The 14,938-nt window shown below is 37.5% G+C and overlaps 1 protein-coding gene across 2 annotated transcripts in view; it reads right to left on the reverse strand.

Moving 5' to 3' along the window:
- Positions 1-14,938, reverse strand: part of PTPRO (protein tyrosine phosphatase receptor type O) — a 239,483-nt gene that overhangs the window by 86,262 nt on the left and 138,283 nt on the right. For both annotated transcript variants that reach the window (XM_029953983.1, XM_029953982.1), the window contains exons 3-5: positions 5,229-5,387; positions 3,088-3,240; positions 981-1,424 (exon numbers count right to left, since the gene is read on the reverse strand). In XM_029953983.1, coding sequence (XP_029809843.1) covers positions 981-1,424; positions 3,088-3,240; positions 5,229-5,387 — 756 coding nt within the window. The remainder of the gene's footprint in view (positions 1-980; positions 1,425-3,087; positions 3,241-5,228; positions 5,388-14,938) is intronic.

A 14,938-nucleotide genomic window follows, 5' to 3' on the forward strand; every position in this document is an offset into this window, starting at 1 on the left:
TTTCAATTTTATATGATATATGGGTATGGTTGATTATGCTATAATTCAGCATAGAGGAATCCACAGCTTTTGGTATCTTTATTAAATAAAATAAGGGCAAACAATATGTAATACATGAGAGTACATGATACTAATGCCCTACCCTGAAAATAAAGCTATGATTGGAAATTCAAATTTCACCAACTTGACTTTTAGCACCTTTTTTTAGTATAAAAAAAGTGCGTTATTGTAGAAACAAAACAAACAGCCATTAACTGTACAAATCTACCAAACAATTTGGATGTGACCCATGACGCAAATTTACTGAAGGCCGTGGCCGTTTTTCACAACTTCGTGGGCTAAAATACAAAGAATGGCTCTGAGCTGCTGGGTGCGTGAAGATGAGACGTAACTCGGCAGCTCTGGTGAAACTGCTGGCCGCCCTGCGCCTTCTCTTTTACTACCAGCTCCTGGTCAGGAAACCGCGAGCCGTGCCAGTTCCGGAGGGGCGCACGCCCTCCGGCAAATCAGAGTCCCTAGATCGGCAGCACACAGGTCGGACCCCTTTGGGAAAGCAGCCATCTTGTCAGAAAGATTGTTTTGCTGCATGCTTCCACAAATTGTGTCCTGGAAAACAGGACAACCCTCCAGGATATTCTGCAATTTGTGACGGTTAGAACTTTAATCAAAATCTTTCCAAATGTAAGGTTTCCCTCAGCAGCCAAAGATAAGTGACATGTTGGGCAGTGAAGCATGTCCAGTTGTCAATACTTGCAATTTATATGCTACCGGAACTCTGGATGCTGATCCTACCTGTCAGTTTCGTTTTCTAGTCTGTCTGCATTGCTACTCAATTAAAGTCTTCCCTTCCCTTATCATTTTTCTTGAAATCCTAACTGCCTACCATCAGTCTTTTCCCCCCTAAATTTAGTTTGAAAACATTTCAATTTCCTTTCCTTTGCACACCATTTCCTTTTCCCATTGATTTCCTATTACCTTACCTTCTCTTTCTATGTGGATATGGAACCCATCAAAGGCAGTGGGTGGTTTGGGTGGTAACCAATTCAAAATCATTTGTACAGGAAAAACCGAGAAGGAGCCTGATGTTGACTTCTCGGTGTCACCAAGTGTACTGTTACGTTCATACTCCGTGGGAAGTACACTGACAAAGTCCTCTTCGCTTTCCGGAGCCGTCGATGCGCTGCCCCGCCAATACGGCTGGGATGAAGTTTCGTAGTCACTGCTGTTAAAATCAGGCCAACCGGAAGAGGTGTTGCCAGAGGGAGTTTCAGGGGCTTCGTCTGTAAAATGGAAGCGTTTGTCTTTCCCCATTGTATCTTGTGATCTCATGAATGATTCCTCTGGGAAACTGCCACTCTGCTCTTCCCAATTGTTCTTGTGCAAGTTTACAATGCGAACTGAGATATTTCGAGGTGGATAAGGGGCTGAAAGAGAGAGAATGTTCATTCTCAGTGATTTTTAATTCTCTTATAGCAAATAGTTACTAGTGAGTCAAATACACAAGTCAATTTACAAAAGAGAGATTTATTTTATGACTACTGTATAAAGATAATCGACAGCAAGAACGATTGTGGTGTCAAAGACACATTTATCTAAGATGCTGTGCATGACGGGGTCACATTAGTGTGTCACCACTCATACTTCAAATACAGTAACTGGTGAGAGTATGCTTGCACAAGTGGTCATTGCACCATGTCCGAAGCAGAGTTTTGTAAATATTCCTTAGCTTATCAAAATCTCTTTTTAAAGAAATTGAGTCTTGCCACTGGCTCTTTCTTACAAACAAGCAGCTGTATGTACTTTAGCTATCAAGATAAAAAATATTCCCTGTGACACAGTTGCACTTAAAAAAGGTGCATATATGTGTCTAGAAACATTAACACACGTTTAGAAATATGGCTTCACTCCTCACTTCTCTAGAATAAAACATATGAGCCCAAATTAATTTGTGAATTATGGAACTACACTTTTCTAGAAGGAGAAAATTGTGAAGGCACACCGTGTGGGCTCTACCTGCAACAGTTTCGACCTATCCTTCAAAAGCAGCTTACTGTCACCTTTTCCATAAATTTCTTTTTTTTTAAATGTTTATGGTAATTTTTATTCCATAAATTTCTAATAAAATTAATCTTTCCCTCCTTCATGCAGTTATGTAACTTTGCACCTCCCAGGACATTTATCACCTTCTGCCTTGTACGCTTGCCATCTGTATCGTATCTCTACCAGTTTTGAGGACAGGGAGCCTGTCTCACCAGACTTTGTCTTCATCTCTCTCAAACTTAGAACAACTTCCAGGTAGAAGTCACTCAATTCGTAATGTTTCCTTAGTTGAACCGAATAATGAAAGATAGAGACAGACTCTTAGATGCTGCTGTGAAATGAATAACTTATTTAGCTGAAATAGTTTCTTTGTTTTGACCTAATTAGTGAAAGTCATAAAATCTTAGAATTCAGACTGGCAGGACCTCATGGGTGATCTATTACAATCCATTCCCAGTGTTCATATGAAAGGCATCTCCAGCATTCTGAATGAGTAATTTAGGCACATTGGGCACAATGTCAATTGTGATAGGTATTTAGTAGGTGTATATTTATTCCATCCATTCTTCCATCCATCCAGCCACACCATAATGCTTCATATTAGTGATGCTACTAAAATTAAACACTTCAAATTTTAGATACATCTGAATCCCAACATTCTCCCTGAATAATTTGATATTCTGTACTAGAACATCTCTTATCTGTTTTTCTGCCATAGGAGCAGTTTACCAGGTTACAAAATAATAAAGGTCTACTTGGTCATGTTAAGTTACTTAATTATAACTTTCAGTCATATCATTGTACTATTTTCCAACCAAAGATTATAAATCTATGATTATATTGACATATTTTAGATTTTTCTTTTGAACATTTTACTCAGTTCCTCTTACACTGATAGAGAATTTGTTTTGTACTATTAAAAATATATATGTATCTTATTTTGTAGCTCTAGAACAGATTTTTTTCTTAGAATGATAGAAAGTATCTATGCAACAAGCACATAACTTAATTATTTTTTCACTAAAATTGATTCTTCAGAAGACTTACCAGTTCTGTGTTGTTTGGGTTCATGACTGACACCGCTGTACTCCACAAGAGTACTTTTATTAAAAGTTGCCTCAGATACCAGCTGAAAAGTGATATTACTATAACATATTCCTGGGAGCCAGTGATTAAATACTGTTTTTCCCTTAAAGAAATCTGAGGAGAAAAAAATCAGTTATTGCAATAATTCTGGTCTCCTAAATGCCACATATGTTTAGGAAGTTCTAAACAATTATGATTAAATAGCCTTAAAATAATATTTCCTTGAACTCCTGGCATGGTCAGTAACACAAACTTGGCATAAGGTTAGAGGTGAAAATTTGGATCTTTAGATCCAAAATCTTAAAAAGCTTTTTCCACAAGAATTGGATACAATTAGAATTAAGTTTTTATTATAGGAACATGTGTTGTATGAAAGAAGATAAAATATAGAAATTAGAGAGATTAGGTTTATGCTAGCCATTTACTTTATGATAAAAATCAAAGGTAGTTTGGCACTTTTTGCCTTAGGAAAAAGTGATTTTATAAGACATGTTTTCACTAGGCTCCCTTGTAGCAACTGACCTATCTTTAAAGTAGAATGGTTTAATTGCCAGTTGGCAGATAGCACCTGAACAAAAAAGGAAGAAAACACAAATTTGGAATTTATTTGGAAAACACTGGGAAAATAATAAATTTAAGATTCCAACCCAAATCAGAAAGAAACATGGGAAAGAAACTAAAAATATCACTTACTGTATTAAAAGCCAAAAATAATTTTTTAAATTAATTAACTTAAAAAAGCAAGCATATTAATTAACTTATTTTAAAACTCTTGGCTTTAAACTCAATAAAGATTCCAGGGACTGCTTCTCAATCATTCGTGAACTTGTATTTGCATGTGATCACTAAGCAAATACAGCCTCATTTATTATTTTGTAGATAAACTGTTCTCATTGAAAATAAAAAATGCAAAAATTTGTGAAGTCCATGTTTATATTTATTTGATTTTTTAAAGTTTCAAAAACTACAAATTCAATGAATGCGTTTTAAACACTGTCTCATAAAAAAAAATCCATGGGGGCACCTGGTGGCTCAGTTGGTTAAGCATCCGACTTCAGCTCAGGTCATGAGATCACGGTCTATGAGTTCGAGCCCCACGTCAGGCTCTGTGCAGACAGTTCAGAGCCTGGATCTTGCTTCAGATTCTGTGTCTCCCTCCCCTCTTCCCCTCCCCCCACTCACACTTTCTCTCTCTCTGTGTCTTTCTCTCTCTGTCTCTAAAAAATGAATAAACCTTAAAAAATGTTTTTAAATCCATGGAAGAAGTGAGTTCGTAAAAGCAACAAGTCAAAGGGACTCTTTTCTGGATATCATGCCCTGTGGACTTCATGGACCCATTTTTCACCTCCCTAATATGTGTTTACAGTTACAAACAGTCAACAGACAAATGTTATGTGTCATATCCTGAGAGTTTTAAGTTCCTTTTCTTCCCAATTCACTCCCAATGGATCTGAATGCTCTCCCTCCGACCCTACCTCTCCATCCTCCCCTAAGAGTCTCCTCAGAGAAGTTGACCAGGTTCTTTTGAGACTGATTCCCATAAAGTGTCTTCCCTTCCTCCTATCCCATGAGGCCAGTATGAACAATGAAACCAATTTTTGTATATATTAATGCATGAAATCATTTAGCTGGTCTGCAGATTAAAAAATACATCCAAGGGTACAAAAAAAGCATTATCATCTGACTTTGCGAATAATTTTGGACCACTTCCAAGGGAAACTTGGTGGAAGGTGCTGTTCTAGCTTCTTAGTTCTAGAAATACCTTCTAACACACCTGGAAGGAAGTGGGTAGGTGACGTGCGTCTAAGCTTAAGTTTGAATTTATTTCTTATACCAGACACGCTGCCTTTGGCACGGCTAACATATAAGTGGTAATAATTTGAGTATTTCTTATGATTGTGCATCACATGTGACTCTAGTAAACCAGATGGTCTAAGATTCATCACAACAAGATTTTCATTAATTAATACCTCTTTTTAATACTTCCTTTATGGTCAGAGAGTGAATCCCAAGACCTCTCTAGAGCGAGAGAGAAGACCATTAGGCAAACATCATGTAAAAAGGAGTCGTTATCATTTATCACTCTTCCTTTTGCCTCTTACCTTTATATAACATTGTTCGGAAGTCTTTACCTTCCCAGTAGCTTATGTTTACTCTTGTGAAAACATTATACTTTTCTGGATAATGAATTTCAAACAGGACTCCTGTTTCAGGAGAGGGTTTATAGTCATATATTGAAACACTGGTTACAGGTAGGGGTTCTGCAGAAGGGAAGTACATGGAGAAAGGGGAAGTGGAGAAAAAGGAACAAAAAACATTATCAGTACTTGGAAGTATCAAAAATTAAACCCATCAAAACTTTATACGCGTTTATTATCCATGAGCATTAAATTGCCGCATACTCATGAGCTGACTGTTCTCCTTAGCAGTAACTAACAAAATACAATTGTATGGTGTTTTGTGCCTTTCAAAGAACTTTCATGTTCATTTTTCCACTTGCCTTTTGCAACAACCCTGAGATCTAGGATAAGCAAATGTGAATATTGCCATCCAACAGATAAAAATAATGATGATCATTCAGAGACTTTAAATTATTTGTTAAAAGAAACTTAACAGGTATGTGGCAGAGTCTACATCTCCAAATTCTGAGTGCATTTTTCTTTTTTTCCAAGCCAAGAAAACTTGATATTAAAAACAGACTAGTAGCAAAAAATACATTTGGCCCTGACCAAGGATAAATGTTTATGAGATTTTTATTTCTTTGCGTGATCTTACTACTTATTTTTCTACATGAAGTATAAGAATACAAACCATCCTAGGTGTGAGGATCATAGTTTATGGTGTTTATCAAACCATTGTCCCTGCAGAAGTTTAAAAAGTGTTTATTTCTCTTTTGCTTGACTTATTCATTACAAAACTTTTTCAGTACTCATTTTTTATAACTGCAATTTAACGTATGTGTACATCTCCTCCATATTCCATTCTTCAGCAAAAATCTAGTAAAATTACTAAAGTCCCTCACCCTGCTTATGGCACTGTTGGACAAGTTTTACTTGCATTCATTTTATTTGAAAAGGTCTTTTAAATAATTTAGTTTGGAGTCAACTATTGTATTGAAAAAAATAAATTTGATTCAAAGTTTTATCATTAGGAATTCTTGGAAATCATCTATAGCCCAAAGGAAAGCAATATCCTTACTTTAAATTCTATGCTTTTAAAATTTCAATTTTGATACCACAGGACATCAAAATTTGACTTAACTTATTCCACAATTATCAAGTACCTACTTTGTTTCAATCTGTAGATAAATACTTTTCAATTTGCCCTCCAGGATCATAATCTCTTCTAGCTTTTGCTTTTGATTGAAGAGATCCAGGAAGGATTGAAGTGACATGTTAAAGCTTTGATTTTCCCTGGAATTTTCTTTAACTTTCATTCGTTTATGAGAGACAGAGAGCATGAGCGGGGGAGGGGCGGAGAGGCAGAGAGACCGGGAGACACAGAATCTGAAGCAGGCTCCAGGCTCCAAGGTGTCAGCACAGAGGGTGATGCGGGGCTCAAACCCACGAGCTGTGAGATCATGACCTGAGCTGAAGTCAGACACTCAACTAACTGAGCCACCCAGGCGCCCGTTGCCTGGAATTTTCTTAAAAACCAAGCCAACCTCTATCAAAACGTCAGGAAGGGCCTTCCGATTACAGCATATATTGTGATCATGTCCCTATAGACTACATGCTGTATTCTCTGCTCAAAATGTTTCTATTTTATCTTTGATGTGTCCTAGGTCTTATTGCTAACAGGTAACAATTACAGAGGGAACTCACTTTGTCATGTTAGCAAACCAACCACCCAACCCCTGAAGACTCTTGAGTATTTCTCTTTGATTAATGCCAAAGAAGTTTTGAACTTTTTGAAAGTTTTTCTTTCAACGCAGTTCGATTACTAACCCGGGGAGTCTACCAAATCCACCTCCTGCCTCTGGATCTAAGAGAACTAAAATGAAAGCTAACAACAAAAGGCAGTCACTGCGCAGAGACTCTTCCAGGCCTGGAGTCCTGTTTTCCGTCCTCACCAGGATTCTGTCTACAGAGGAGTGCGAGGCCCACCCAATCTTTCATTCCCTAAGGCATGGAGTCGGCACATCAAAGCCACAGCCCAACTTTGAAATTCAAGAGATAGATGAGGATTACAGCATGGATATTTTATTTTGTGATTTTTTTTTTCTGCTGCAAGCTACTTAAATTTAAACTAAGAGAATTTTTAAAATGCCTACTTGCATGTTCACTTCCTATAGGTCTCTGAGCTTCACCTTAAGTGACCCAGGTCAGCTGTAAATTCTAAACTGCAAGCCCAGGCATATTCAATCCAAGAATTACTATTTTCAAGAGCCCTCAATGTATTTTCTAAAAATGTTTTACTGTCTCTCCAGTTCCTTCCCTCATTCTTTTTCTTTTTAGAAACTGAGGGATGTGCTATAAGTCAAAGCTGTTATTACATGTTTTTCAGTGATGGAAAGGTTAAATTCTGATGTAATTCAATATTCCTTCCTCTTTACTTCCATTTCTTGTCTTGGGGACCAGCTGAACTAGATAGAGAAATAGAATTGTTATAATATGTGAATCATTTATTACTTTTGCTACTTTATAACTCTTTCTGTCCCCAGGTCTTTTCATTGTTCAAAAAGTTAAGCATTACAAAATATATTTGCAACTTGCTCATGTAACTTACTCAGACCCCATTTGCCCTCCTACAATGGCCAGAAGTCAATTATTACTCTGAATTTGGTGGTTATCTTCTGATGTTTAAAAAATTTTTTATATTTATATTATATATATTATATTTTTAATTTTTATATTATATATATTTATATATCTAACATCTGTATGAAATGTCATTTTACATGTTTTAGAGTATGTTAATGGTCTCATATTATATGAATCATTCTGCAGCTTACTTTTAATACCTATCACTGCTTTTGTGATTTGTCTATCTTGATTTGAGTGTCTCTGGAAACTTTATTTTAGCGTTCGCTTTAGAATTCTACAAACTAAACCATTTACCTATTATTTTGCTAGATTACTTTCAATCATTCACTTTTGCAAATAATGCTGCAATAAATGTCTTGGGGCATGTTTCTGGAGGTTGGAAATCCTGGATAGTAGGGTATGCACATCTTTATGTGAGATATTGTAAAAATGTGTTCTAACTCTCTGTCAACTTACATTTCCCTCAGCAGCATATGAGAGTTCCTCTTTCTCCATATTCTTATCCAATACTTGCTCATATGAGCCCTTTTAATTTTTGCCACAGGAAATTGCCATATGAAATTTTGTTTAATTTCCTCTTCACAAGGAGGTTAATTATCTTTTCTAATGTTGGTCATTCAGCTTTTCTTTTCTTAAAGTTGTTTGGTTCTTTTGCCTGTTTCATAGATTCCTTTTTCATATTCCCCTGCTTCTTTGTAATGCAATTTTTGTTGTATACTGCATTCCCACTGACTCTGAGTGTGTGTGTGCGTGTGTGTGTGTGTCCTGTGCCTTTCTTCTAGATTCATCTTCCTTTTTAAAACACATCACTTACTGGTTATATTTAAGTTAGGGCCTAAGTGTTAAATTATCCTAGGCTTTGTATTCTAGAAAAGTTCTTTATCTTTGTTCTTAATGTAGTTTAGCTGGACCTAAAATTACAAGATTTCCTCTCAATATTTTGAAGCTACTGCTCCATGGTTTCTTGAATCAGTTACTGTGTAAGAGAAAACTTCTGTCAGTTTTCCTTTATAGATACTCTCCTCTTTCCCTTTGGTAACTTCTAAGCTTTTTATTTATTCTTGGTAATCTGTGATTTCACCATTACATATTTAGGTTGTCTGATTTTTAATTACACTATCAGGAATTTGGAACGCTTTGTACATCTGTGGATTGATGTCACCTTTCAAGTCTTGGAAGTTTTCATAATCAACTCTTAAAACATTGTGCCTGTCATTCCCTCCATTCTCTTTTTCTTGAACTCTAACCTCCTTAGAGCCTCTACCACCTTCCTACCTGAGAATTGTGCTAAATTATAAGGCAATCACACAGCTTACTAGCTATTTAACTGTTATCAGTACAGAATTTATCCCTTCTATTTTTCAATTAAATTTAAATTTGATTAGCTCAGTTAATTTTGCCTAGTCTAACCAATTAAATATTAAATGAAATCAGTGTATTTTTCATTTCTAAAACATTTTAATTTATAATTTTTGACATTTTTGTTTAATTTCTTCCAACCTTTGTTTCATAATTTTTAATCTTTTTAAAGGATGGGATTCTTATATTTCTTTGAACATCATAGCATACTGTACATTTGCTGTCAGACGGCTATACAAAATATAATTGGCAATGTTAAGAGTTGTTGTTTTGATCTTTTTTAGCAGAGATTTCTTTGTGTGTTTCAAAATGCAAGCCCTAGGCTAATTTTATGTTTTCTTCTTGTCTGTTTCTTGCTGCTTCTTGCTGTTGAGGCAAGTTTAGTCATAGCATCCTTTCAGCTCACCACAGCCCCCAGTCTAGAAACCGGGCATATGATGTTACTTTGAGATCCTTGATATTGTGGGAGATGTACTGGCTATCACAGGTTCATTCCCTGAGTCAGAGAATAACTAAGCTTGGTCCTTGACAGTTAGACTGAATCTGTGTTCCTTGCATCCCAGGCCTCCATCTATAATTGGATCACAGGCAGAAAGCGCCTCTGCTCCAAGCAGAAAGCCTAGTCCATGCCCATCTAGTAAGGAGCATTTCCATCCTTACTCTCCTGGGGCCCAAGATCAGGACTGTCTTCTTTCAGATATAGAGCACAGAGGCCCTAAGGGCTTAGCTCACCTCCTTGCTTGGAGCTCCTGTCCTATTTTTGAGGTTACCAATGTACTTCTGGTTTCCTTTTTGATTTCTGGTAGGAGTAAAGATTGCATCACAAGCAGATATTTACTGCATTATTTTGGCTAGAAATTCTAACATTAAATGCCCATGTTTTCTTTTAAGCAAATATTTTAAGTGACATTTAACATAATTATTTTTTTCTGATTAGGTGTCCCACATAGTAAAATCTGATGTTCAAATTGAAAACTATTTTATGTCCCTCAGTTACCTTTGAATCATTCATGACAATCATGGATATGAAATGTCTTACAGTTCTGGAAGTGACCATCTTAGATAGAAGATGAAGAAACAAAACAAATGTAGGGCAAATACTATTTTACAAAAAGCAGAATTAGCCTTGTGCTTATGGGTAACCACTGAGTGCTCAGAGGTGTTTCTTCCTGAGATTGCTCTGTTTGGATGGATTAAAACTAAAAGAGCTATTGGTCAGTGACCAGTATCCTTGCTTCTGATGTGACCAACCTAGGAATGAATCTGTTCTGACACATTCCTCTTGAGGGAAAGAAACCTGTGATTAGGCCCTCACTTCTGATGGAGAAAAAAACAGAGGGGGGACTGTTCCCAGGTTCTAGGCCCGAGCTCCTGACTTACGTTTAGATGGCAATTTGGAGGAGCACCTGGGTGGCTCAGTTGGTTAACTGTCCGACTTTGGCTCAAGTCGTGATCTCACAGTTCATGAATTTGAGCCCTGTGTTGGGCTCTGATCCTCTGTTTCCCTCTCTGTCTGCCGCTCCTCTCCCTCAAAAATTAATAAACATCTAGGTGGTGATATGGAACCTAACCTGATAGCTCAGCTCGATCCAAGCAGGCCACTGAGGTGAGCCGGCAGCAGGAGCCTCCCGTGGTCCAAGACTCATTGCTGCCATCACACTCGTAAGCTTAGTTCCAGTCTTCACCATTTCTTTCCCAGAATATTTCAATACCTTTCCAAAGTATTCTCCCTGCCTCCAATCTCACCTTAATTTTTTCTACTTGTTTCTGCTCAAAACTTCTTTTTTAAAAAAATGTTTTCATTTATTTTTGAGAGAGAGAGAGAGAGCATGAGCAGGGGAGGGTCAGAGAGAGAAGGAGACACAGGATCTGAAGACAGGCTCCAGGCTCTGAGCTAGCTGTCAGCACAGAGCCTGACCTGGAGCTCGAACCCACGAACCATGAGATCATGACCTGAGCTGAAGTCGGACGCTTAGCCGACTGAACCACCCAGGCGCCCCTCTGCTCAAAAGTTCTAAGCCTGCAGGCTAACCGACACTCTCACTTTCCTCAGAATCTCTGCCTTAAACCAGTCACTCCTACCTCACGGACTCTGGCCTGCCTGATCTGTGTTGACTCTCCTTTGCTTCCAACCCTTTGAGTGGTTTTCTATTTAATGCCATTGGTATTGTTTATATTTATTGAGCTTATAGTAGGTGCTACACATTTTGTTAAAGGAGTTTATATTAATATTTCTCACATTACAAAATAGTGACATTATTTTACAGCACTCTCTACCAAATCAGCAAACTTACCGCCCTCCAGACAAATCTGGCCTGCCACTGGTTTTTTGTATGACTTGTGAGGTAAGAGTGGCCTTTCCATTTTCAAATGGTTGACAAAAATTAACAGAAGAATAATATTCCGTGACACAGCAAAATTATATGTAGTTAAAAGTTTGGTGTCTTTAAGTAAAGTTTTATTAGAACAGAGCCATGCTTGTTTGCCTACATATTGCCTGTGGCTGCTTTTGTGCTACAAGAGCAGAGTTGAATAATTGTAACAAAAAAACCCAAGATAATTACTATTTAAGTCTCTACAGAAACCCTCACCACTAGGATAGATTAAAGATTTAGAAACTAAGATTTAAAGAAAATAGCAACCTACCTAATGCTACACATATGGTTTCTAGATTTCTTTATTTGCTCTTAAATTCACACTACTCAAAATACCTGTTTGATAATCTGCCCATTCCAATGCCTGATTCAGGATCCTATGACTTGCCACTCTGGTATAAGAAGGAGCTTCCCCCAATCAGATCTTGGTATGTCAGGTCTTTGTATCGGTCACCATTCCTCATCACTTGTAGATTAAAGTCTACACGCAAGGTTCTTCTCTATTTTTCTAGCCCCCTTTCCCATCATTTCCTAGAACCATAGATGTTTGCCACCTTAGCTCCTAGCAATTTACTAGTGAGTCATGCTACGTAAGCCTCCATTCTTTCCAAATACGATTCCCTTTGACTCTGTTGCAATGCTTTCCATTCTTTATTCACATAGCAAATTTTCACTAACTTTTCAATGATTGATTGTTTCTTCTGAGGTGCCTTCCCAATGTTTCCTAGGAGAGCTGGGCAGTCTCTCTCACATACATCTCTGACTGCATTTATACTTTTGTAATGGTTTGTTTATTTGTTTTTTACACTACAGTATACCATTTTTCAGTGCGGATATTTATTTATCTTTATTTTTCTAGAACCAAGGACATGACATACAGAATGTGCACAATAAATAAAAACTCATGCATTATTTTTATTTATAGTACATGAATTTATATTTGTGTACTGTATGAATATACATTTATATTTGGAAACTATATTATAGAATATCTAATATTATATTTGTAGAGTGTCTCTAAAGTGTTTGGCAATGTTTATAACTACTATCTCTCAGATTGTTCTAACACATAAGACCGAGGGGTACAAATAACATTTCCCCAAATTTTAAGCAATTGTTCTCATGTATTATTGTCTCTATTGAGAAGCAACTTCTCTAAAGTGCAGGCAATATACTGAAGGGTCTCAATCAATTAAATATTAATCAGATGTCAGAGCCTAAGGGTTGTAAAACTCCTTTGAACTGGCCAAATGACTTATTTGTGCTAAATTTATTTTTTTGCCATGTTTTCCAGCTTTCTCTAAAAGCACCAGACTCAGAACAACTATAGAGAACTAGGGGACTGCCTCAGGGCCAACTGCTTTGTCATTGCTAATTTCATCAAGACAAGCATCTAACACACAACAAATGACTGCAACAAATGTACCCTTTTATTCTCAAGAACAATGTGTCAACTCTTTGAGCAGATACTATGAATGTTTCCTAAATTTTAAAAAGAGCTGCCTGTTATAAAAATAAAGAAGGCAAAAATACACCATCAACTGACAAATAATGGTAATTTTAGAGCTCAAAACTAATCTTAGTCATCAAGTAGTTTAATTCTCACTTTTTAAAAGGAGGAAGCTGCAATCAAATGTCACCTAATGTCACCTCATGCCTAATGTCACAACTATTTGTGCTTTAATTCCCAGTTCTTATATTCTGAACTTATTATCTCTTTAAAAATCTGGGAGGATGTAATTGAGTCTTTAAAAATGAGACAGAAGATGAGAGACAAGAAATCATCATTAAGTTTTGCTCTTTAGAAATCAATGAAAATTTTCTCTTCCACTTAGTATGTAGAAAGCTACAAGTCAATGTCACACTCAACCCCCAACAAGAAGAAAAAGCCAAATAATTCAGGATATCATAACTTTTCTTGAACCTATCAGGGTAGTGAGATTGCCAGGGGACCGAGGGCTAAATACCCAAGAGTGACAGGCCCCCTGGAGACAGAAGGGACTGGCTGCCTCACCTTTAGCAGAGCGTGGCAAGAAGGGGAAGGTTCCCATGAAGTCAGGAAAGAAGATAGCAACGAAGATTTTAATGAATTCATAAGGGCTGTGTTTACAATGAGTCTAGAACTGCTCTGTCCAAATTAGCCACCTGTGGCTATTTTAATTAAACTCAGAATGGATCAAAATTAACTAAAATTAAAAATTAGTGGCTACTGTACTGGACAATGCCGAAATAGAACACTTCCACCATCCAAAAGTTCTAGGACAGTGCTAGTTCCAAATGACTGTGAGTCCCAGACACAAGTGGAGTCCACAGTCTCTTTTAGCAATTACTGTGGGTTTTAATCAGGTGCTCAGGAGAAAAGAGCGTAAGACCCTCCCCTCACCCCAGGGAGGTGGGGTGCAAGTATGTAGGTGATAATTTGCTCCACTCATAGATTACTTTAAAGCCTTACTCAATTCCTTGGATCTTTCTTGAATATGAAGCAGAAGCCTTAAGACATTGGGGAGGGGCTGAAACATTTTTCTGTCCAAGTTCTCAGGCAAAGATACCCCCATTTGAGGAATGGATAGAAATGAGTGTTTCTGGGAGAGGCACGGAATCTCCCTTGGGCCTATGATCACACACTCATACAGAGTAGAATTCTACCACTACCAGGGAAAAGACAGAAACTCCAGCTCAAGCCCTTCCACAGGTTTGAGGTAGACTGGTTGTCAGCGTACAGTGAGGGGTATGAATGCTGACAATTTCCCAGTAGGATCACAGGGTCTGCTAAGCCTGAGGCTGGATCTGGAGAGCTACGAACCTCTCCTATCCTCTCCAAAAATTTAGCACTAGGAAAAAGCAACAGCAATCTGTTGTGGGAAGAGGGGCAAAATCATGGAGACCAGCGATACTAGTGTCCAGGACTTGTCGATACTGAGGGTAAGATGGGAGCACTGCTCAACCTCGGCTGGTGGAAAACACTGGAAAAGTTTGAAATATGTGAAGAACTGAAAGTGACAAAACCTTAAAGCCAGCTTGCCTCAATTTCCCACACAAACAGCCTGGCAATATGGTAGATTAAAATGAAATCCAACAATATGGATACTCATGTTATGTATAAATGCTCTAAATGAGCACTGTCCACTAGGTATATACACTACTCACCATGTAACATGAGGCTAGTGCATGCAAAGGAAACAATCAAGAAAACTAATAGGCAACTGACAGAATGGGAAAAGATAGTTGCAAATGACATATCAGATAAAGGGCTAGTATCCAAAATCTACAAGGAACTTACCAAACTTCACACCCACAAAACAAATAACCCAG

This window comes from Suricata suricatta, chromosome 10 (genome assembly GCF_006229205.1).
Source record: "Suricata suricatta isolate VVHF042 chromosome 10, meerkat_22Aug2017_6uvM2_HiC, whole genome shotgun sequence".
Classification (NCBI taxonomy): Eukaryota; Metazoa; Chordata; class Mammalia; order Carnivora; family Herpestidae; genus Suricata; species Suricata suricatta.